Source organism: Atta colombica, unplaced genomic scaffold (genome assembly GCF_001594045.1).
Source record: "Atta colombica isolate Treedump-2 unplaced genomic scaffold, Acol1.0 scaffold12, whole genome shotgun sequence".
In the NCBI taxonomy this organism is placed as follows: domain Eukaryota; kingdom Metazoa; phylum Arthropoda; class Insecta; order Hymenoptera; family Formicidae; genus Atta; species Atta colombica.
Window position 1 is genome coordinate 661093 of NW_017259206.1, and position 24650 is coordinate 685742.

General features: G+C 31.0%; 5 protein-coding genes and 1 long non-coding RNA gene across 6 annotated transcripts in view; 2 read left to right on the forward strand and 4 right to left on the reverse strand.

Annotated features, from left to right (window-relative positions):
• The window catches only part of LOC108694265 (DENN domain-containing protein 5B), a 26685-nt gene extending 19307 nt beyond the window's left edge, over positions 1–7378 (reverse strand). Inside the window, exon 1 of the mRNA XM_018203643.1 lies at positions 6980–7378. Within this exon, the coding sequence (XP_018059132.1) occupies positions 6980–7097 (118 nt within the window). The 5' untranslated portion in view covers positions 7098–7378. The remainder of the gene's footprint in view (positions 1–6979) is intronic.
• A 5587-nt stretch (positions 7379–12965) lies between these two features.
• LOC108694509 lies at positions 12966–13936 on the reverse strand. The gene is made up of 3 exons (XR_001932088.1): positions 13805–13936; positions 13343–13690; positions 12966–13034 (listed from the first exon to the last, which is right to left on the reverse strand). It is a non-coding gene; the product is annotated as an uncharacterized LOC108694509 (long non-coding RNA).
• LOC108694507 (coiled-coil domain-containing protein 22 homolog) lies at positions 13480–17223 on the forward strand. Its single transcript, XM_018204064.1, has 8 exons — positions 13480–13552; positions 14237–14408; positions 14484–14784; positions 14861–15105; positions 15449–15865; positions 15945–16385; positions 16467–16652; positions 16762–17223. Exons 1-7 carry the CDS (start codon positions 13503–13505, stop codon positions 16584–16586), a joined length of 1746 nt encoding a protein of 581 aa, XP_018059553.1. The 5' UTR covers positions 13480–13502; the 3' UTR covers positions 16587–16652; positions 16762–17223.
• A 27-nt stretch (positions 17224–17250) lies between these two features.
• On the reverse strand, positions 17251–18989 carry LOC108694508 (28S ribosomal protein S27, mitochondrial-like). The gene is made up of 2 exons (XM_018204065.1): positions 17742–18989; positions 17251–17615 (listed from the first exon to the last, which is right to left on the reverse strand). Exons 1-2 carry the CDS (start codon positions 18807–18809, stop codon positions 17319–17321), a joined length of 1365 nt encoding a protein of 454 aa, XP_018059554.1. The 5' UTR covers positions 18810–18989; the 3' UTR covers positions 17251–17318.
• A 377-nt stretch (positions 18990–19366) lies between these two features.
• On the forward strand, positions 19367–20754 carry LOC108694356. Its single transcript, XM_018203783.1, has 3 exons — positions 19367–20157; positions 20230–20344; positions 20414–20754. Exons 1-3 carry the CDS (start codon positions 19712–19714, stop codon positions 20708–20710), a joined length of 858 nt encoding a protein of 285 aa, XP_018059272.1. The 5' UTR covers positions 19367–19711; the 3' UTR covers positions 20711–20754.
• A 113-nt stretch (positions 20755–20867) lies between these two features.
• LOC108694294 (bleomycin hydrolase) lies at positions 20868–24622 on the reverse strand. Its single transcript, XM_018203693.1, has 4 exons — positions 24436–24622; positions 23692–24002; positions 22038–22865; positions 20868–21778 (listed from the first exon to the last, which is right to left on the reverse strand). The coding sequence occupies exons 1-4, from the start codon at positions 24443–24445 to the stop codon at positions 21563–21565; spliced, it is 1365 nt and encodes a 454-aa protein (XP_018059182.1). The 5' UTR covers positions 24446–24622; the 3' UTR covers positions 20868–21562.
• Positions 24623–24650: the final 28 nt, after the last annotated feature.

Genomic DNA, 24650 nt, shown 5'->3' on the forward strand with positions numbered 1-24650 from the left:
AAATTTTAATTTTTTTATATAAATATTTTCTGAATACAAAAAATTTATGCAAAGTTACATTAAAATGAAGATTATTGAATGAACATTAATTGTTTAGTAAATAAACAAAATATTTATTTGTTATAAACTAATTGAATCTTAATGAAACTTTGCATAAATCATTTTTAGTATTGTCCGGAAAGTTCATGCCGACTAACCTATATAATTTAATAAATGTATAAAATTTAAATCTTCTACGTTTCAATTTTCCTTCAAAATCGGTACGAACTTTCCGGACAACTCAATACTTGAAATATTTATATTAAAAAATTTAGATTTTTGTTATTTTTAAAATTTTTGTTTACAACAATAAAATTAATATCAAATAAAATAAATAATCTATAAAAATGTGTTGCTCAATAAAAACAGAATTATGAACACAACCTTTACATGTATGTTTGTTTAAAGCATTAATATGTGTGTTTTATATCCTTACAATCTTTTGAAAAGAATATATAGTATTTAATGTTATTTAGAAATTTTTGTAAAATTTAGATTAATTTAATAATTTAGATGTAGGATTATTTATATAAGAATTGTATTTTTTATAAATAGAATAAGCTAAGAAAGCTAATAAAGATTCACTCATTCTCTCTTTTCCGCGCCGGCAACGCTTCTTTCATTTTATATAATATAATATATTATTTCATTAGTATATAACATATTAATGTATCATTTAGAAAAATGATATCGTCAAAGATAAAATAAAAGCACACATTTACCGATAAAAGCACTTTCTATGAATACAAGCTATAATTAATATAAATAAAGACATAAATGTAGTTAATAATTTATATAATATTTATTATAGTAGAACTATATACGAATATAGTTAATATAACTTCCTATAAAATTATATACTTAAATATAATCATGAAATTACAATTATTTCATTATACCATATAATTTTCATCAAAGTCCCTTTTACAGAGATCATTGATCTCGATTACATTTACGAGCAATCCAAGTATTCGCCTCGAGGATAAACATCACACGGTTAATTTATATGTATCCATGACACGAAGTAAATACAAAATACAAGAGCAGAGTGAACTACGAACGCGACAAGAGAAAGAGAGAATCACGTCTGAAGAAGAAAAGAGAAAGAAAACGAGCAATAAATGAAGGGAATATGCCCCTGTGCCATGGAAAGTATTGATTCGAGAGAATGATGCTCGTACAAGGTGTAGAACAAACGAATATTTTCCATGAATCCGCCTGTGCGTACACTTGCACACGCACGCCCACGCGTGCTTGTAAATGCTTGTAATAATTGCATGTATCACGCGACAAACAGAAAGGAGTGCAGAGTTTTAAATTTGTATGAAACATGAAATGACGGTGAGAAATATATAGATTATAGGTATTATCGTCTTTAAAAATAATCCCTTTCTTTTCACTGTTAAAAATTTCTATTATGGAAAGTTTTTATCCAACAAAAATATGCTATAAATTTAAATAACTATATTGTAAAATTACAACATTAACATTTTGTGTTAAAGAGTACATCCTAATGCGCATGCGCGGCGCGCAAGTTTTGTTAAATTCACAAGCAAATTTCTATAATAAATTTACAAATATTGTAAAATCACAACAAAACATTACACGATTTGTAAATTTACTGCACATTTTTATTGGAAAGAATGTCATAAATTTACAAATATTTCTAATAATCTTTCCTTTGTAAACAAAGTTTTTAATCATAACTAATTATCAATTAATCTTGATTATAAATCAATTACGTTGAGAATATTTATAATGAAAGAAAGAACTAAAGTTTTAGAAAATAATTATTTCATAGTATTGTATCATATATAGTTGTACTTAATATGCGATAAAACAAAATTTAGAAGAGTTATGCTTAATTAAGAGTTTCTGTGAGAAATTAATTAATTTTCTGGAAAATGGAAATCGTTTTAATAACATTAAGGAGTATATAATTTATAGTATTCTGCACTCTTTTCGAGATTTACATTAGAAAGCATCATTTGTGGAAGAAAATCTTATCTGCAGTCATAAAAAATTATCGTTGACCCTAACGCATGTATAACCCGTGATAATCAGAATAAATATGTAATTTTGATCAAACATCTAAATTCCAACACAACTACAACATTTTTTACAACAACATTATAAATTAATAAATTAAAAAATAATCTATTAGACAATAAGAGATTTATTCTAAAGCAGTATTTATTAAATCAATTTCCAATCTCTTCTCAGAAATAATATATATTTTTAAATCCTATGATCGGCTTTCATAAAAGTATCTATGAAAAATCTAATTTTTCTTCTATGTCATTTAATTAAATAAAAACAAACTACTTATATTAGCTTATATTAAACAATAATGAAAAAAATGCATATGTTAAAAAATGCATATGTAAAAATTAAAAAATGCATATACGTTTAGTAATAAGTTATTTTATTAACAGATATTCTATAATTTTCTAATATAAAAATACACATTATTAAAACATCATCTAAAAACTTAAAAAAGAAACACAAATCTGATTTATGCAAAAGTTGCGAGAATTGTATTTTTTTGTTTCATTCTCGTGTACTCCGCTTCCCAAAAGTGTCGTATCCGAAGAAATTGCCTCTCCCCTTCTTGCGAGCATGTATGATGTCATCATATATGGGGTCATTTGTTGAAGGGGCTACTGACACTTAAGTATGCGTTTAAAAGGCGGAAGAATGGTTATAGGACCAAGTCTCATGCATATGCACGTAAGCGTACAACAAATGTTTATGCTCCTTGAAATAAAAAGAAATAATTCATTTCGCGCAAAAAAAGTTTATTAAACGTTTCTAAAACTTTTAAGCTGTAAACGATTAAATATTTTAGAAATCAAAACTTTTTAGAAATATATTCAATAATTCATAATTTTTTAATTAAAATTTATTTATAAAACTTTAATTATTTTAAAATTTATTATTATTTAAACGTTAATTTATCTCTTACAACTTTTAATTATTTGTATAACAAATTTGTTTGTGTTACATTTGTGGCGCCACTAAATTAAACGATTTTCGTTATAATTAACAAGTCTAAATTTAAAACGTATTAGGATAAAACGTACAAAAGAGAATTTTTTTAACATTTATAGCACCAATAATATTTCATACCCAAAATCTAACAGACTAAAAATAAGTATTTAGGGGTAATACGACCCTTCTGCAGACCATTGCTCTTTAGACGTACGTAAAGAAGGGTGAGGCCCTAAATGAAAAGAATAAAGCATGAAAATGAACGGCTAACATTTGCGAAAAAAAAAAATTGTAAGGAGATTACTAGACAAGTCTGTTAAAAATAAACAAAAGAAAAATGAAGCTAGCCGAACAATATGTAATAAATAAGAAGTATTATTAGCTTTAATATTAAAATGTAACAATAAGGTATCAATTAATTAAACAATACTTTTTAAATTCTTTGAAGTGAAATCTCATTTTAAAGAATGAAAATTGAGTCAGTCTTGAAAAAGAGTACCTCAATTTTCAATCTTTAGCAGTGAGATTCATTCTATAAATTTTAGAGAGTAGAAAAAAACATTCAAGAGATATAATAATATAATATAAGAGATACAATAATATTCAATTTTAAAAAATTATTCTCATTACATATCGAAAAAATATACATTTTCTATGTTAACATATCGTGTAATAGATTTTTGCGAACAAGAAGAAATATTTTTCGATTTACATGTTTAACAAATACAAAATACTTTTAATATCGAGAATTTCTCGTTCGCTCGTTCGCTAATTAACCGAGTTATTGGATTTCATATTTGAAGCATAAAATGAAGAACTACTAAATAAAACTGAATAAAGTGTCGTATTGATAATTATCAGTTATTGATATGCGTAACTTTATGAAAAAATTAGCTTAACAATAATTTAAAAAATATAAGAAAAAAGTGAAGAAAGCAATATAAATTAAAAAATTACTTTAAAAATGAAGAAATTATTTTTTTTACTAAATTTTTAATAAATTCGTCGACAACGTATATTAATATTAAATATTTAGAGCTATATTATTACAACAATTATAGAGGAAAGATGTAATATGGACTTATATTTTTTATTTATTTTCAAATCAATGATATCGTAAACAATAAGCTATTAATGTAAGTTTAAATATAAAACACACTTGAAATAATTAAGACAGTATACAAAATGGAAAAAATTGTTTAAATAAAAAAAGATTCTAAATGTGATGATAAACTTCCTACATTTTTACGGAATATAATTTCTTCAGATTTATTTAAACTTGCAAATAGCTTGAATTTATAAAAAAAAAAAATCTGACAATGAGATTATCAGATTCAGAGAGAAAGAGAGAGAAATTTATTTTCAAGAACATTTTCCTAGCAATACTCTTAGGTTGATTTCATCTTCGTGAATATTTAACCATCATTCACCTCTTTCTAGCTTCACAAATACCTTTAAGGACTTCTCAAAATCATTTTTAAATGATAATCATAAAGATTTTTAATGAAAAACAACGCTCTACAATATCCTTGTTATCTAATTATATCTCAGCGAAAATATAATTATTCAAGTTTTTTTACCTACTCAAAATAGAAGAATAACGTCTTAAGAATTAATATGATATGAACTCTTACTTAAGAATTTAAACCACATTAAACTTGATACTGAAAATCATACAAAATAATTTTGATATACCTCGTAATAGATAAACATTAATTATCAATAAAAATTGCACCAGATTGCAATTGTTTCACAACTTCAATACCTATCTAAAAACAAGTTAAAAATATTTTAAAAGAAATGATGTTAATTAATTATTAACAGAATTTTAATGTAGTCCACATTACCAGAGCAGACGTTTACATTATAATCACCTTTTTCTCTAATATTTTGATAAAAACTATCCTTTTTTAATTTATTTTTAATTTAATTTAATTTAGTTTATTGCAAAGCTTTATGAAAAAGACTACATGTTAACAAAGTAATAGACATAAAATATGATACAATAGACTATATAGTTAATATAAATACAATAGATAATACAATAGTAACTTGCAAATGATTAAGCGTCAGCAAAATTGCTGTTACAAAGCCTACCCGTAACAAAACCAGAATAAAACAACAATGCAATAAGAGATAAATCTACTGATGAAATTGTACAGAAGAAATCATGAGAAACATTAGACAAATTTTTTTATTTCAAGACTAGACTTCTGTTAAAATATTATTACAGATTTCTCTATTCTATTTTACTTGAATAATAAAATATGTACGAACAATCTTATCTTAAAAATTTTTTAGATTTATTAAGATTGTTATTAATCATGTGAAATATATTCATTATTTAGAGAACTTTTATAGAATATCCTGTGTAATGTAAAATATCCTGTGTAGTATAAAGTCTCTCTGTCTCGCTCTTTTTCCTCATATGTAAACTTTGACCTTACTCTCAGGCACGAGTCTTCTTTTTTATGGATATTTTTACGCTACGGATGTTGGCTGCCAATCTCGCTAAGAGTTAATCTTAAAACTCTACGCAAATTCGATATATAATTCGATTATATTATAAATATTACATCATATTAAAACAATACATAAATAAATTCGCTATTCGATTGTCAAAAAGTATATACTTCCGTAAAAATCCTAAATATTTACTACTCTAGACTTATTCAAAAAAATTATTCCTGTTTCATCTGCGATTTTCAAGACTAAGGTATTTAAATAATTTTCAAGACTAAAATTCGTGAAGCAAATAATCTTGACAAGCAAATAATCTCAACGGACCAAAGCTCATAAAACAATGTAATCTAACAGCTGACAGCAGGACAAGCAACTCGTCACAAGGATACAAGAGCCCTTTTAGTCATGGGAGTTCTCTCAAGGGAGAATTCTTTCATTGAGACGATTTTTTTCCATAAAAAGAAGTCCTGGCGTTTTCTCAGGAGGGTCGTCGTTTGTTGCACATTCACGTATTGTGAGACTCCCTATTGCGAGGGCCAGTATCCAGTATGTACAGTTGCCTAACAACAAAAGGCCAAGCGGTCCATTCCGCATACTGAACTCAGATACTCCCGTGAAGAAAAATCAATTGTCAATGTTCCCATTATCCGTAAGAAAATTGTGCTTTCTATGCTGTACGTTCTTCGTTCTCTTCCTCCTTCGAAAGCCTCGTTTCATTTCGAATGCAGAAAGTTCAAGAAAGTAATTTCAAGAAAGTACTGCTGAGACCCACTTCTTATTTATATATGCACTTAAAACAAAACGCGCACCTTTCATTCTGTTAATTCTACATTGTCTATTTGTGTGTGTGTGTGTGTGTGTGTGTGTGTGTGTGTGTGTGACTCGCAAAAATATATTAATTCGTAAAATTTAAATATGAGTCACACAGATAGCCTACTCGAGATAAGATGCATTTTAAATTCAATTTGCTCGAAGCCGTTTGACAAATTAATTAAATACTTTCCAATTACATTGTTGCGAATGAAATTTTTCATTAAACTTGTGAGCAGTAATTGAAATTTTCGCCAGACATACATCGTGAAGACTTAATTACTCCTATTGTAGTCGGAATTATTGTTGACATTGAAACAATTGTCGCTCTAGATAAGTCTTTGATGCTTATCAAAAATGAATTGATGATTTTGAAACGTACTGTATGCAATAGTTGCACCCTTTAGATGAATTATTACAATCCTCTTACAGAGATTTGCAGAATAATATCTATTTGTTTAGATTACATTCAGAATGAAGAATCATTTTAACACCGTTGTACCTTGACATTTTATCCTTCACGACTATTGAGCTCTATTTCGATTGTGGAACATTCTGTCCCTCTCACCCTCTTTCTCTCTCGCTTTATTCTATATCGAGAATAACGAACCACGAGATAGCGATGAGAGCGGTGTCAGGGCGCAAAAGGAAAGCGCGAGTGAAGCAAAAGACTCACCGAAGTACTTGTCCGGTTCAAGACCTGAATCCTTGTCGAGGCCGCATATAACAAAATAATCCGCGAACCGCTGTGGATGCTGCTCCGGACCGCGCGTTATCCCCAGACTCCCGTTCATCTTTCCCGACTCACGGATTTACAGCAGCAGCAGCAGTTGCAACGCGCTGCCGCTCACCGCGGACCACCTCGACCGTCGCTGCCGCCTTCACGAGATTGATTTCCACATCGTGCACCACACCGATGCGGCACTGTCACTTCACTTCAGCCGAGACAACAGCTGAGTGAGCACACTGCGTACAATCGCTTACCGCGTCGCGCACAGAACAACGCACAGTGCACACTGTGCGCTACTGCGCTCTGCGGAGCGGAGCAAAACGGCAAGGAACGGAGCAGAGTGGAGCGGTGCGGAACGAACTGGCCGCAAATAATTGATCTCTCACCGCGGCGCTTGAAGTTAGCCGCGCGTCGTGCGCGCCGCGTCGGCGCCGCGCGCGGCCAACTTCAGCGCCGCAGTAAGATTTTGGCGCGCAATTTGATTTTAAAACGAGAAATGCCGTTTACTTCATCGTAGGTGCTTCCTAATTGAAACTTACAGCGTTTTTCATTGCCAAAACTAGTACGCACTCAGTGCACTTTAAAGCTGATGTACACAAATTGATATAAAGATTATGTTTAATAAAAATATAGAAACGAATTAAATCGCGAAATATTTAATACATTTTATTGTGCTATTTGATAAAATACATATTTTGATAAAATATATATATAATACATTTTATCAATTGAGATATCTTACTTTTCCATTTAGATTAGTGTACAATAGCTTTAATATGCATTGAGTGCGCGCTAGTTCTGCCAATGAAAAACGCTATCAGATACTTTCGTGCATACGGCAACACAGATTGTATTCTATTGCCGTAATAGTTGACATTACACATTAGTATTCAGCTCGAGAGCTATTAATTGGCTGTGTAAAGCTTGTATTTTCTATAATAACAATTATATATTACTAAATGCGGCGGCCATAAATGAGGTTTCAAGACGTTGGGTAATCGGCTTTCTTACTTTTTTTCATTCAATATAAATAGAAGAAGCTACATTTAACCTAACTTCCAAAACAGCGAAATGCATTCTATTCATTAAATCATATATTGCTATACTTTTTACATTCCTATGTACGTTTGTATTAAAATGTGTTAAGCAATTGGAAAGTTCCATGTTTCCTCGCGATGCGATAAAGTTACCAAATGTCCTCCTTTCTTGAAGACAATTTTCAGATTTTTATATTATTAATAGTAATTTGGAAACATTTTTAATACTCCGGTTTATATAGTACAATTTGTTAAACTGCGGAATAAAACAAAAAAATATATATATACATATATAAAATAAGTGAATAGAATTCTTCCATAAAAATATTTTAGTTGATTTGCGATGGTGGAAAGTCCACGTTAGAAGAAGTAATTAGTAGAACATAATCACGATTACATACCAAAATTTTTATTTTTTATTTTGATTGTGACAGATTCTGTGTACTTTGCTAGCAAGATTTGTAGCAAATCTATACATGATATTTCTAAATGTAAAAGTAATATAACGATGATCATTTCCGACAAGCATTCTGTGTAATTTTAAATAAAAGATCTTGAAATAACATAATCAAAGAGAGCGAATTAAGGAACAATAACAAATTTGCATATACAATTGCAGTGCGATTACGATTCATTCAAATAAAATTATTCAAATCGCTTGATTAGCCCACATAGCGAAAGGCCTTCATGAGAAATTTTCTGTAACGACATATTCGCCAATGCAACATTATTAAATTATCTCTTGTTAGTATAAAGAGTTAAGTAAAAAGTTCGTGTTGTATACATAACGTGTATTTGACACACAGATAAATTTTTGAAAGTTTCTACAGAAACTAAATTTATACAAATTTAACCGATAATTTCTTTAAATAATTTCCTTATATTGTCATCGTTTGTATTTTGTATGAAGTCTTTTTAAAAAAATCTAATAAAAAAATTTGATAATATTATCTAAATAATTTGAATTAATTAATAATAATAATTTAATATATTATTTAATTTATTCTATAAGTTAGACGATGTGAATAAAATTAAACAAAAAGTTTATATATTTTAATAAAAAATTTTAAAGTATAAATTAAAAAGATTTCACAGCCGTTTGAATAACTTAAATATTTTAAATTGAATATTTCACATAAAATACAAATAGAATTGTTTAAGGTAATTCTTTAATAAAGTTTTGGGTGCTTCATCCATCAGAGGAACGTCGAATGACTTGTCGCTCAGTGCGATTCGCGATCTGTGGATCCAGGTTTGATCCTATGTCTCGCAAACGCGATTTTTCATGTTCACCATTTTCGAATTCGGCATTAAACTTTGAATATAATTCCCTCGAGTGTTGATAAACTCTAGAGAGTAAGAATACAACTACTATTAAATACAAAAACATAAGCGAATCTCTGTCCCCGAAGAAGCTCTAAAACTGATACGCATAGCTCTAAAGCAAAAACTGGAAATCTGTTATCACGGAACATAGAGTCGATTGTGGACATGAATTTGAATGGAAAAATCCATCATCTTAGATAAAGAAAGATATCTGAGAAAAAGACTCGTTAACGATATGTTTCACATCAAGTCACAAGAAAACAGTTTAAATTTAAAAAACCACCGATACTGTGAGTTCTTACGCCATGTTTATCCATCTCAACATTTTAAATAAAATTTGACTCATAGTGACATATTTAATTTAATTTAATTTATTATAGTTGATTATCTACATACATTTTTAAACCATGACTTCTTTTTGACACTGTAAAGATAATCTGTTTGTTATTCGATAATGTTTCACTGTTCATGTTTCACACAGCATGACTCATGCTGTAATTGTCATTTCAAAGTTATATTCAGTAAGCGCAAGTTCGCTTAACGATTTATCTCAATCCATATTTCTCCTTGAATGTATTTAATGTGTAATTCGAAGATTGCAACAAATGAGTCTTTTGAACATTTTTATTTATAACATCGTTTAATAGATTAATTCAGTACGTCATTCATTAGTAATCATTTAGCTGCTACTAATTGAAAAAGAGGTTCCACAATGATGAAATTGAAGAGGCTCTCTATGCTGCATTCTTGGAATTGATTGTAAGTGCGAATGTTGAAACTAATATTTGAACATCATTGATGACTCGAACGAAGCCGAAATGTTCGATTTTGTATAAACATATGTAAGATCTACGAAATATAATTTTTATATATAATGCTCGAAGAACTATGTCACATTTATGCTCTCAATCGCCTGTATTAATTTTTAATTATATTTATTTGATATGCATGGTACTGTGATCCAATAGATAGAGTCTGGAAACCAAACAGGGAAATTTATCAAATTAAGACCCATCAGAGCCCACACAAAATTATAAATATCATAATTTGAATAAAATATTAAAACTACGTGTATATCTTAATAAAATATAATATGAAACATACATTAGTAACACATTGCCAGGTCTCTAGATTTCGAGACCAATCTTCAGTTCTCCAATAAATAAAAAAAATCTCCAGTTTTTCGTTCGCGTGGGATATTTATTAATTGCATATTTAATTACGTGGAAAGTAATAAGAAAGTGATTATGTTCGCAGTTTATGTTATTTTATGAAATAAAAATTTATAATTGTGTTCGCACTGTACATATGTATGTAATCTCTGGAAAAAATGTAAAAAATGTAAAAAAAAAATGTAAATGTTAAAAAAATGTTAAAAATGTAAAAAAAAAAGGCGTCAAGTATATTTTGCAGAAAAAAGATACCAAAGATAATGCCATAAAAAAAGAAGTGAAATTAAAATATATTTCAAGTATCTCTGTTTAAAAAATCTCATAGAACACAGTGCTCTAAGCGGCATCTTGAAAGCATCCTTACAATGTAGGTATCTAAAGGATACCTTTAAGACAATGTTGTATGGAATAATTTCTCATAATTATAATATACTACACAAAGTACGAATGACATTTGAAGTATATCAAGTATAACAACACATTAAAATGAGAGAACGAAATGCAATAGATAGCATAATGAGAGATGCAGAAACTGAAAAGGAATTTTTACATCGATAACAAGTAGAAAATTGTAAAGATAAAAAATCGAAAATAAGCAAGATCTCCAGCAGCAGAATACTTGACATGCCCGTATTGTTTATAATCGTAATTTAAAATGAAAATTGCTAAAACAGTCGTTCGCACCTGACTTGTCAATAGTACATAGATTTTCGATTTTTTATTTCTATAATTTTCTACTTGTTATCGATGTAAAAATCCCTTTTTAGTTTCTGCGCCTCTTATTACGCTGTCTATTGCATTTTATTCTCTCGTTAATGTGTTGTAATTTAATACACTCTTTTCAAATGTCATTCGTACTTTGTGTAATATATTATAATTATGAGAAATTATTTCATACAATACTGTCTTAAAGATATCCAAAGGAGACCTACATGATAAGAATGCTTTCAAGATGCCGCTCGGAGAACTGTGTTCTATTTTAAATAGAGAATACTTTTTATTTTAAATAGAGGAACTCTTTTTAAATAGAGAAATATTTTATTTTAATTTCATTTCTTTTTTATGGCATTATCTTTCATATCTTTTTTTTGCAAAATATACTTGACATCTTTTTTTTACATTTTTAATGTCTTTTCCGGTAAATTTCACAAATTTTTGCTAAGTATTAGTTTCATTATCATTTTCATATATTTATAAAATGATTTGATGTAAAGATATTGTAAAATATATTTGATGTCTTTTTTTACATTTTACATATCTTCTAAGTTATTTCATTTTAATTGTAAAAATCTATGTTCTTTCCCAATACATGCATTTTTTTATAACATCAATTTGTTAAACAAAACAATAATTTTTAATTATATAAGCGAGTTCCTGTAAAGAATACGCTGTAGCGTCTCTTTCATGAACATGATATATTATGTACTATAATAATATACTTGACGAGAGACGTTACAGCGTCTCCTGATCTTGTAATAATAATAAAATCTCTATGATTGTGTTGACACTTTATCTTGATCAAATATTATTATAAATATTAACAAAAAAAAAATCTGTAACAGTGGTCGCAAAACACGAATTAAACCTTGTACTTTTTTGTCTCTTTTTTTTTTTAATGAAACAGTCGGCCCTCCAGAAATATGAAATCTCCAGCTCCTTCGAGCTCCAGCCGTACAGTGCTCAAGACTTAGGGCCCTATTCTTGAGCTATATAAATAATTTTTGCATATGAAAATGATAATTTCTCGATTATGATTCGTCGATATTTTCGTATGCAATATTTGTTCAAGAATAGGGCTCTTAGCAACCGTGAATAGTAAATCAAAAGCTGCATCTTCACCAAACGAAAGTTGACGTTTATTTTTCGAGATTATAAACATGCAAGTTTATGCATGTAAATATCTTTCCAGAATGGCCGCTAACTACTTTTTTGTGACTATTACAAACATAATTTTTTAAACACTATTATAATCTCATTTTTAGAGAAGTCTATAATAAGGTATGATAATATAATATTCATGTGCAGTTTAGTCAAAGAAGCGTCTCTAATCCTTATCTATCACTAAGTTATACATTAAAAGTTATATTTTCTATATTTCAACATTTTTTTTTCTTATTTTATCTTTAACCTACCTTAGAATTTTGCACACGTCAAGTTCATTATATAAAGTAATATTAGACATTTCTATGGTAATTTGATTTATTAAAGAACTACTAAAGAATCACCTTAAAAAATCATTAATTGTCAGTTAACTTCACCTGAGTCAATTATGAAACTTTTTTCTTAAGATGAAAAGTGAGAAGTGAAAAATTTTTCCATTAACTTCAATAGTTAAAATTTTCACTTTTCACTTTTTATCCTAGAAATAAAGTTTCATGATTGATATCCTGAATTCATCCGCTGTCAGAAAATTCGCAAAAATACCTCCGATTGACTATTAGCAGTATTGAAATGTTGCCACGCCACCTGTCAACGAATACACACGTATGTACAGTGCAGTGCATTAATTCGCTGGGTCACAGTAGCGGCCCAACTTATCGAAAATAAGAAAAACGCAGTACTAAAAAGTTAATAAAAGTTAATAAAAGTTGATAAAAAATTCTGAAAAAATTCGTAGAGTTCTATGAGAAGAAAATAAATGATTTTTGTCTCTTGCAGTTTTTCTGTAAAATTGATATTTGAGTATTTGAGTAAAAAATAAACGTCGATAAGTCGGGCCGCTACTATGACCCAGCGAATTAATGAACTGCAGTGCACATACCACACATACATACATATACCTGTATCACATGCACTGTGCAAAAGTCCGTTCGCGAGCGCTTGTCACGCTCGCCGGAAGGTTAGATCCTGATGATTAAATCGAGCCGGACTTCATAAACACGCGATACAACGGGGCGGTAGCGGCGCCTCAGAATTTTCATCTTTTTACGTAGGATGGAGGAGATCGACAATATAATAATTCACTCGTTGCGACAAATAGGCTGGTAAGTGTCCAGATTCAGCAGCTCCGATCGGTTCGCCACTAGTTTTTTTCCTTGCGGCGGCGATAAGGTGGGCGGTGTTTCGACGATATCCTCGCGAATAGGAGTATCACGCACGTGAGCTCATCGGCACGATCATTTCTTTTGACATTGAATCGTTTATTTCAAAATAGACGAAAATTATTGAATGTTAATATTAAGAAAAATATCAATATGACATAAAAAGCCTTATAAAAATAAGAATGACATAGATACCTTCTTCTTGTTTTGAAGGAACTCCAGAAGATGCCACAAGTCGCCTATGATTCCTACATTTCTTACAGTTCGCGAGATATCTTATCTTATAAATATAAAAATGAAATAGACGATATCTTCTCTATCTTCTTGCCTTAGAGAAATTTTATAATGTGCCACAAATTGATTATATGTCTATTTTTATAGCTGAAATAAAATGAAATAGATACCTACTATCTTTTCGCTTTAGATAAATTTTATAATATATCATAAGTCTCTCGAGTATAAGTCTGTTTTTTTTTATAGCTGAACTAGTACGCACTTTTTTTATTTGAAGTGAAATAGATATTTGGCAAAAGCCAGAAGAAAAATTCTAATGTAGTGATAAAAAACAAACCTCTTGACTCTTGTGTTTCTTAGTTCCTTGATTATTACAAGTAAATTTCTTTTTAGTGACATTGAAGAGAACGTAACGAATCTTAGTAGCTTTAACACTGAACTAGTTGTGGAAGCCACTGTAAGATGCTTAGAAGCAATAAGGCCAGGTTTAGGTTTGTCTATTGTATTACCTATAAACATGGCAGCGCGCTTTCGACTGGGCGCTACTCTTGCACAAACGTGCATGGTAAATATATTTTGTCTTAGACCAAAACATATTCATATAGTTTTGCTTATTTCCATTACCTGATCAAAATTATAGGAGCTTGGATACAGAGGTGACATCGGCTATCAGACATTCCTATATAACTCAGAAGCAGATCTACGAAGAGTATTTATGTTTCTCATTGAAAAACTGCCAAAGGAGAGTGAGAAAACCGTAAACGAATCTATCAGTAAAGTCGCTTTATTAGAGAAATCGGTAGCATCTGCAATATCCCAAGGACTCTCCATACCATGGTTACCACATTATTGTCATAAACAGGGTTTCAGGAATAGAGGAAGAGCGAATGTCCCTTATGTGTCTGTAAATCTCGAAATACCAATAGCAAATATCGAAGATGGTAATGCAATATTAATATTACTTGAATTACTTTTGCCAGACAATGTTAATACAAATGACGACCGTTATTATTGCAGATTATAAAGACTATTGTATGCGCTATTTACAACCAGTGCCTGAACAAATGCAAGACATTGCGTGCTTTTTACCTTCAATGATATCGTACAATGCAAAAACGCTTAATACTTCTCCGACAGATATTATGGAACGCATAAATTGGCTTAATAGCCAACATTCTGAAAAACCTGTTTATTCTAATGCGTTTAATATTGTCAAAGAATTTAGCAAATTCTCGTCAGAGAACAAGACACAAACTTCAACAGTAAGCATACAAGATACTCTTATATAGCTAATTATTAGTTGCTTTCCGTTTTCATAAGTGATACTGAATCTAAAGTTATACAAGTATTTTATACTCAGATAATGACGTCAGCACTCGCTTACATTTTTATTTACCTAACAAGACAAGTTTATAATTTCACTTAATTTAATAAGAATTAACAAGACTGAATAAAGCACACAGTTAAGCCTCACTTGTCAGAATGAAAAGGAACCTACATTCAACTGAGTTATGACATCACAAATAAGAATTATCTAAATTTTGATGTAAATGGAAAATAACTATTATATATCTTACATATTCATTATGATCATTAAATTTTTAGGAATCTCAGGTGAAACTAGAATCTGCAATGCATCCAGTGCTTCCAGATCAAGAAACATTAAGAAATCAGGCGAAACAGGAAGTTGAAACAGAAAAGATGAAAGCAGAATGCGAAAGTCTTAGAATAAATATAGAAGAATTACAAAACGAAATTAAAAAATTGACCACCAGATTAGCTCAAGCAACAATAACTGGCCAAAATGAAGAGAAGGAATTAAAAATCAATGAAGAACAAAAAAAAATCAAAGCAAAAGCATACGAACTCCTTCAAGATGGGCCAGAGAATGTAAAGAAATTGGAATCTGCAATTGAGGCTAGCACAAGCAAACTGATTAATTTAGCAAATCAGTGGGAAAAACATAGGGTGCCCTTAATTATGAAATATAGGCAAGAAAGAGAGAAACATTCCACAAAAGCAGTAAGTATACAAAATTAAGTAAATTTTGAGATAACCAAGAGTCACTTATATTTAAAAAATGATTACATTTTTATTATAGAATGCGAGTCAAAAAAAGCTGGACGAGATAAAATTGTTAAAAGAGAAGGAAAAAGAACTTCAAGAAGAATGTCGAAATAAGGACCAACAATATTCACAGTTGGTCACAGAAGTTCAGAAACTTCCTAAGGAAGTAAATAGATCTGCATACACTCAACGAATTTTAGAAATAATAAATAATGTCAGGAAACAGAGAGATGAGATAAGCAAGGTTCTGGCAGATACTCGTGAAATTCAAAAGGAAATCAATACGCTTACTGGGAGATTGGAGAGATCCTTTACCGTCGTAGACGAGCTAATATTCAGAGATGCAAGAACAAATGAAGCTTCGCGGAAGGCTTACAAATTATTAGCGACGTTACATTCAGACTGTAATGAACTCGTAAGTTTAGTCGAAGAAACAGGTGCGACAATACGAGAAATTAGAGATTTGGAAGAACAGGTAAGATGCAATGATAGAAGGATTAAGAAAAGTAGGTTTATGTAACGCAGAAAATTAACATTCAATTTAATATTTATTCAGATCGATTCCGAGTCCGCGAAAAACGTTGGTGCTAATTTGGAAAGAATAACTGCCGATTTAAAACAGATGAAACAAGAAACCGCCGCATTAACCGCACAACTCCAAAGTAAAGCCTCGTGATTGTTATGTACAATACAGCGTCATTTTGCGAATTGTAATGTTCAGGACCAGATGAGTTTAGTACAGGTATGAAGCTCATTTTTTATAATTATGTAGAGAATGAGAAATATTTAAACATATTGAATTCTCTATAAGATAATCTAAATTATAAAGACATTCTTTTACTGTTTTACAGAATATAAAACGAATACAATCGAATGCATTAAAGACCAAACATTTTTTAGCTACGCAATCAGCAGAACATAACGCGATATTGCCCATGAGAGTCTCCATGAATAACTAAGTTAACTGTTAAACAAACGTGCCTTGGCCTGAAGTCATCAGGCATTAGGCTTTTATTAGCCTCGGGCCAAGTGTATAAAACATGCTATTAACATCAATGCTCAAAGAGACATTATTTATTATAAAGCCTAATAATTTTTTAGCATCGAGTTCAACTTTCGTATCTCTCGCAACTTGAAGATCTGACTTGCGGCTGTAAATAAAATAACTGCTAAAACATCACTTTCAAACAAAGAACATGTACAAAATATAGAATGTGTATAAGGGTAAAATCAACGTTTAATATTTTATACATACTCTCCTTGAAAATTATTTTCATAAGATAAATATCTGAGACATACACACGCACACACACACATAATATCAAAGTACAACGAAATAACAGTTTCAATTTTTTTTGTTCTGATTCTCTATACACATGTGTATATGTTCTTTTTTTTATATACATTTTTATTTCTTACTTTTAATGTCCGGTGGTATGTAGGACTCTATAGTAATTAACTTTCTTAAATGTTTTGCGCTATTGTGCATGGCACGAATACGTTCATCTTGTTTGCGTTCTTTTTCTTGTATCTCTTCTATTTTCAATTCAATTTCTTCCTCTTTATCAAAGAATGTCAACAATTGTTCTCTCTTTTCTAAATCCTCCTTTATTTTCTTGATATTATTAATTCTTCTTTCTTTGTCTATTTCTTTCATTTGCGTTTCTAATACTGAAGTTCTTTTATGTTCCCAATCGAGATAAGCCTGAAAATTCAGAGTATATTTGGCAATTTTATAATTTACTGTATATATTGATATTAAGATATATTGATATATATTGATATTAATTAATTAAATTCCAAAAAAATTATTTTTATTAATATTTATTACCTGACATTGTTTAGAAATATCCTTTTCAGCTTCCTCGTTTATAGCCACTTTAATAAGATTCTCTATCGCTTCAATAAAGCTTTCTTTAAGATTTTGTTTCTCCTTCAATATAGATAATTGAACCTCCACAAGTTTGAACTTTTCAGCATCTTGATCTTGGAGTTCACTGTTATCTTTTGATATTAATTCAAATACTTCTTCGTAAACTATTTTGTCTTGCTTCATCTCTAACCATTTCTTTATTAAGTTTAATATATCGTCATATTTCTTATACAATATCAAGCCTCTTAACTGGCAAGATCTCCCTATAGCATCTGCTCTATGCTTCCCTTGAAAGTTTAGAGTTTTGCCGACAAGATCTTTCGGATCAATGAGATCAAAATGATCATCAAAGTATGGATTTCTTAGATATCTTACACGTACTTTCACTTCCTCTGAAGTATCTACTGGAAACTCAGGTTTCTTCCAATCATCAGGATTTTCTAGATATTTATGACATGCATATAAGCACAATGCATTAGTAATAGGATGATCTGCATCTTCCTGCAACATGACTAAACTTGCCACTTTTGCAGCAGAAGTATAATCCTTCCTATTTATGAAGTGATCCATGAGCATGTTGTAGTCAAAATAATCAGGAAAAATACCATAATTTAATCTGTCATTCAGCACTTCAAGCAATTCTTGGATATAATTGTGCTGCAAGAAATACCGTATTACGGCATGATGTGTGGAATCCAGTATATTCGTCGTTTCTACAGATTGCCTGAGATTATGCAAAATCTTTATCACCTCATTGGCATACAGATTGTCAGTGACACTATTGACAAAGATATCAACATCGACGGCGCTAACTTTGCCGACGCTCCCATACTTTTGTTCCAACTGGATGTACATCGACGTCGGTTCGATTTTCTGTAACAGCGGTGACTCCAGTCTACGACTCCACGCTTCCTCGCAACGATAAGCCTCCGACAAGAATAGCCTTCTTTGCACTCGCGTCACAAGATCCTTAGAACCACGATGAACCCGGCAGAGTCTGTGACCAAGTTTGAGCGTTTTTAGCATCTTGATTAATAGATTATTATCCGTATGTAATCACATAACCTTATTATGCAACAGCCGATCCTTTGCTGCCTCTTTCTTTGAATCCACGTTTTTTAGAATATTTTAAATTACCAGTTTTCTATTTAACCCAGATTTCTGTTACCTTTCACAGTTCACCATGCTCTCATGATAGAGGCATAGAAGTGATGTTATATGGTCCCTTTATATAAAGGGCCGTTTACAATGAAAATAAGTGTAAGGATAAATCCACACAACTCGTATAGTCGCATAAAGATATGCATAAAGAAAATTATCCAATTGCATTTCTCATATGATTGGATAATTTTCTTTATGCATATGTTTATGCAGCTATGCAAATTTATGTGGATATACCCTAATTGCAAGCTATAAGAAATTGATCAATTACAATAGATCAATATAATATATAATATAAATACAATAGATTGATCAATTACAATGTGAGGAGAATAATAGATTATGATTAATAATAGATTATGATTAATTCTTACAGCTGAAAACGTTCACGTATTTATTTTTTAATTTTTTTCACGTGCTCAGTCATCATTTGATTAGTGCCGCTATTTTTTATCAAGCCAATCAAAAATAAGACAAAATTAATCAGATTCTCACTTCTAGGGATATTAGCTGCAAAAGGATTGAAATTCGCAACATTGATTTAACAGCTGACTAAACTAGAGGAATTTTATATTTACGCTTCTCGCGTACTATTCTTTCATGAACTATCGAGCGGTCATGGACGCATTGGAGAATGATTCGAGTAATTGCCAATGGAATTTAGAAGTTCGAGTACAAATTTGCTTGCAAAGCTCAATTTTAGATGATTCTCGAACTGTGAAAATGTCTAATAGCTCCAAATACATTTCCGTCAATGGACTCTGTAAATGGATTCTATCAGTGTCATGAAGATGCAGTGCAATAATACTGCAAAATATATAGAATTTCGTAAATTAAGACAAGAGATGAATAATCGCGTGCGATTTATTATATATAGAGACTGTATGATTTTTGATGATGTCACGGTCAAATTACACAGTGTATTTAGGTATACAGAACACAGTGAATGGTTTACACAATTTCTAGAGGATGATGATGAGTTTTGTATATGTAGATTTACAAAGCCAGTTTGTCTGTGCAAAAAAGGACTCAATTCCTATCTTGTCTCAGCCTATATTTCGATGATATCAAAGTCATATGTTTATCGTAAGAGTGCTATGACAGTGTTGAAACATTTTCAGACAGCATGTGACAAACCATTTAAAGAAGAACATTCACTGATAATACTTGTAAGATTGAGAATACCAAAAAGTCAATTTCTGGATTATAAATGGCAAGTTTTGTAGTGATTTTACAACAAAACTAATTTAAACTATTATAGTCTTTTACATTTATCCTTTCTTAGGAGTGAAAAATTAATGCAAATGGTTGTAGAAAGACAAGAAGTTGATCATGCCATGTCTTGGCTATCCACGCTTGGAGGAGCATTTTCTGCATTGGGGGAAGAATTTGATCACTGCGTAAGTTATCGTTGGCTCTTCTGTCGAATTATGTAATATGCTTTCACTAATCTGACATATCTTACACAGGCTAAAATGGCAGGCAAAATCTCAGTGAAGCAATTTGAATTGGCAATGCGCCTTGACAATCCTCTCCTTGTTGCCCGTTGCAGATTGTATGCTGCCTTAAGTTTCATTCAACGTGGCAATTTTACCACACCTAAGTACATGATACGGAGAATTTATAATTTTGCACTCAAAGAAAAGGATGTTCGTCTCCAAAACATGTGTCAGGGTGTATGGTCTAAATTGCGATATAGTTACAAGCAATACAAACAGCAAAAGAAATCTTTGTTGAAATCTTTGCATATATCTTCAAAAATTTAGGAAATTTACTATCTGCATTTTGTAAGCATGTTGATAATATATTATTTTACAAACATGTTGGTCCTAAAATTTTTTTAACATTATCTTTTCGATTAAAAAATTAAATTATTGAATTTAAAGTAGTAGGAAAGTAATAAATTTAAAATGGCTATTGAGCAAAAATTTTTAATTATATCGGCAAGTTTTTATTAAATTTTACATATCTATCTATATTATTTCTTTCTATTGCTTTATTATATAATGTGTACATGTGCGAATTTTTAAAATTAACATGCACAGAAATACGAGCGCTTCTACTATATCATACAATACTGCATTTAAATGATAAAAAATTTATTAAATCGCAGGTATGTAATATGATGGGAAATTATTTGCAGTCTATTTTTGTTTATAAGAGATATAGTTTTTCACGCATGTTAAAAACGAAGTACTGAAACAACATTTAATTATTCATAATGGTAAATTATGTTAAAAACAGATATATTATTGCCTACAGATAAAGTATGCGATGCAACGTAATATACTTCCGTTTTTATCGGAAACTGTTTTTTAACGCACGCGTTAAACGATATTTATTTCGTGATTTCAAATATGGTAACTCATGTATTCAGTCTTGATGATTTAACTAAACGTTGCCCTCGTATACTGTAATAAACAAAATGGACTTAATACAAAGCCACTTATCAATACTGCTGCATTCTCTTGTATAAGATATAAAATATTGGTATATTTGTACAATCACTGCCCCCGGAATTTTTATTAAATATTTCGTTTTCTCGAGTTATACTTGAAATGTTTTGTGTTTGTAAAATAAAACGGCTTGCCATCGCATTTAGTTAAATCACTTTAACATCAATGAGCGAGCGTGCCCATAGGATCCCAAGCGGGTAAAACGATTGGCTCCTGATTGAATACAGCCATCACGTCCGCAGGTACGTATTTTTTATCTACGACCGCCTCAAAGACAAAATTAGCAAACCACTCGGTTGTCACAACCTGGTAACCCTTTTGACCATGATCCTCACCCCATGAATTCTCTATCCGGAACTTCTTTATTTTACCTTCTCTCTAAAACAGAATAATATTCATATATAGATAAATCATTGCAACATTGAACAGAAAAGGTAACTTTGCAACTATTATAAGATTCTTTAATATGATTGGTTTATACATTTAGATTCAGTAAGAAACTAATGCCAAGACCAATCATATTAAAGAATTTTACAACAGTTATAAAATTGTTTTCTTTTTGCTGAATATAACTATTAATAAATATTGTTTAAATTTGATATATTCGGTAATAGAAAAAATATTGAAAAATATTTACATCTATTGAAACAGCCGTAAATGCCATTGCGTGTACCATCATAGAATCTCCATAGAGCAATCTGTCGGCTTTAGAAAGCCCGAGGTGAATGTCGGTGCCGAACATTAGTTCGAAATTGTAAGTGTTTATATCGTGAATACCATGTTTATCTATTAATCTTTTGTTAACATCACAACCGAACCAAACAGGCTCATTATCTTTGATACTCTCGGCGCACAGTTTCATCAATAATTCTACTGGCTGATTATTGTAGCGAGTAGTTTTCCCACTCACGACATTTCCCAGGCAATCTACAGTATAGAGTTTCCCATAAGGATTGCCCGGTCGTGGATCGGTTACCAGGCATACTTTATCGTTCACATTGTAATACGGTTTCACGCAATTCTCGTAAAACTCTAGTGGCGTGATCGGGCCCACGCAGTTGTAATTCTTCGACTTGTCGTAATATTCCCATGTAATCTTCTCAGAAGGTACACCCAAACAGATGCCGATTATTCGATAGATCACCATCATCTGCTCATTTATTCGTGTCTTCAATTCGTCATCAGACGCACCATTGTCGATCATGTCTCGCAGAGCCTTGGCATATTCTCTTAGTTTGCTTTTCAGTAGGCTATTCATACGAACGCTGGATTCGCAGCTGTATGATTCCGGGAAACACGTTTTCGGCACGACACCGTGTCTAGTTATCAGATTCACAATCATGTCCCATTGGCCACCATCGCAGGTAGGATCGGTCAACAGGAAGTTGACTAAACGGCCCTCGACCGCCTCGCCGCGCTTCGCAGTGTTTACGATATTGTGCAGGAAGTAATTGCAACGTTCTACCTGCAAGAGAAATACAGCTGGCTATGTAATGTCATAATAATAAAATGTTTTTGTTTTTTACATACAATTATATTTTAAAAAATTTTACTAAAAATTCATAGAAAAATATAAGACAGTAAAATGTAAACAGCAAGCAAATTAGTCAATTATGATAGAAAATGTAAGACAGTAACTTTACATTCTCTAATATGATTACTTTGTTGTCTAATGTGATTACTACTTATATCTTGCTGCCTTATGATATTTGTACAGATAATTTACTTTTATGGATTATTTTTTTAGAGCAATATTGCATAGTAAGCAGTCATACATACACTTCTATTGTGATTAATTTTTTATAACTTACTACACTGTATTAGTCTCATTGTAGAGGCCTTTTACAGATAAAGAATCAATAGACATTGATAATAAACAAGATTAAACTGTAAAAATATTGTTACTAATGTAATATTTATAAAGATTATGTATGTAATATTTATAAAGATAATTCACTAACACAGATAAAGAATTAGTAGATATTAGCAAAATTAAATTACTGTTTGTCTTTTGAACTCCTTTGTCTTATACACAACCAGTGCAGCACTAACACTACTATTCAGATTCTCCAATCACATTAAATTGATAAATAAATTTAAAATGTGTAAAATATTAAAGTAATTCAAATTAGTTATTATTTACAAAAAAAATATAAATAAATTATAGTTACAGCTGGAAAAAAAAGACGAAATTAACTTAAAATTACTAAAAAAAGGTCTAACTCTAATTTAATTCAAATTTAGTACAAATAATTAGTTACTTCCCAACCTCGTATGTCATGTTCGTATACCTTATCCCAGAAAAATAGGTAAGCTTGACTAAACTCAAACTCGTCTAGATTATGCTGTTTCATGAAGCTAGTTCTCATGACGTTTAAGATGGCAAACAGCCAACATCTTCCAGAGTTCTTCTGATTAGTTACAGGCTTGCCTTCAGTCTCAATCTTATGAGTGAAGACATGGTGGGTCTCCTCTAGAATCTTTCTCGAAGCACAAGCCTCGATAGGATTCGTTTTCGTACAGACATTCTGTGCCAATACGTTGCGACTATCGGCATAAAACTTTACACGTAGCTGATCAAGAATCTCGGGAGTTAATGGACCTAAAAAAGAAGAGCAACGTTAAATTTAATCAAAATTCTACATGATTTATTTACTTCAATCCGTGCATTGTTATATTGTTTGTCGCGTAATACGAGGAAAGAACGCTATCACTATCGTCGCGTCAATAAACATTCGATTTGAAACAAAGATGCCAACATTCGCGCAATTCGATACGGTAGAAAAGGGATTCGCAAGTGGCGATTTTGAAATTATTAATAACATTCGAGGGTGTGGCAAGTCGCGAGAGAAAAAAATCGGGCATATTTGGAAAGGTTAAGGCTGGTCAATTACATCCTCACGTCTATCGATTCATCGCGTCTAATCCCAAGTAATTTTTTACGCGGGCCAGATGTTTTTCTACGCGCCTCAAACATTTCCATCGCAGCGGTGACATTTTTCCTAATCTACATAGCGTGTACATGCGTAACTTACAAACAACCATCGTAACGGATGCGGCAAGCAAACCCAGGCGACGCCAAAAACAGCCAAGTCAATGATCGCGTTGTGGCTCCAACGCCTCCAACTGCGTTCGAGCTTCAGGCTGCGTTTATGGAAACGGCGCACCTCGCTTTTATCCCGTGATCGATAGACAAAGCAAGATCTATCTCGCTCTATCTCGCTCGCTCCCTCTCCTCTGTGTTCTGCAG